This window comes from Pteropus alecto, unplaced genomic scaffold (genome assembly GCF_000325575.1).
Source record: "Pteropus alecto unplaced genomic scaffold, ASM32557v1 scaffold125, whole genome shotgun sequence".
Classification (NCBI taxonomy): domain Eukaryota; kingdom Metazoa; phylum Chordata; class Mammalia; order Chiroptera; family Pteropodidae; genus Pteropus; species Pteropus alecto.
Genome location: NW_006436888.1, coordinates 10,603,392 through 10,603,683, shown reverse-complemented (window position 1 = coordinate 10,603,683; position 292 = coordinate 10,603,392). Strand labels below are relative to the sequence as shown.

The window sequence follows — 292 nt, the reverse complement described above, 5'->3', positions numbered from 1 at the left end:
CCCGCAGGCACCCAGGCCCTCTCCGCCTCCCCGTCGCCTCCTCCTGTCGCAGCCCGCGCCCCTCCCGGCCCCTCGCCGCCCTGCCTTTATTATCTTGGGGTCTCTCAAAAGAATCTGTAGGCGCGATGGCCTCCGTCACGATCCCCTAGCCTGAAACTGCCGCGAAGCCCAAATGCAGGCCCCGGGGTCCCCCGCCCGGGGAACCACACTCCGGCACAGCCTGTTTCCGGTCATGACGGGCTCCTGCCCTCGGCCGTGCGTCCTGACCTCCGAGACGGCGCCCCTGCAAACG

The 292-nt window shown here is 69.5% G+C and overlaps 1 protein-coding gene across 1 annotated transcript in view; it reads left to right on the top strand.

Annotated features, from left to right (window-relative positions):
* The first annotated feature begins 232 nt into the window (after positions 1–232).
* PRDM16 (PR/SET domain 16) overlaps positions 233–292 on the top strand; it is a 199,568-nt gene continuing 199,508 nt past the window's right edge. The window contains exon 1 of the mRNA XM_025048541.1: positions 233–255. Within this exon, the coding sequence (XP_024904309.1) occupies positions 233–255 (23 nt within the window). The remainder of the gene's footprint in view (positions 256–292) is intronic.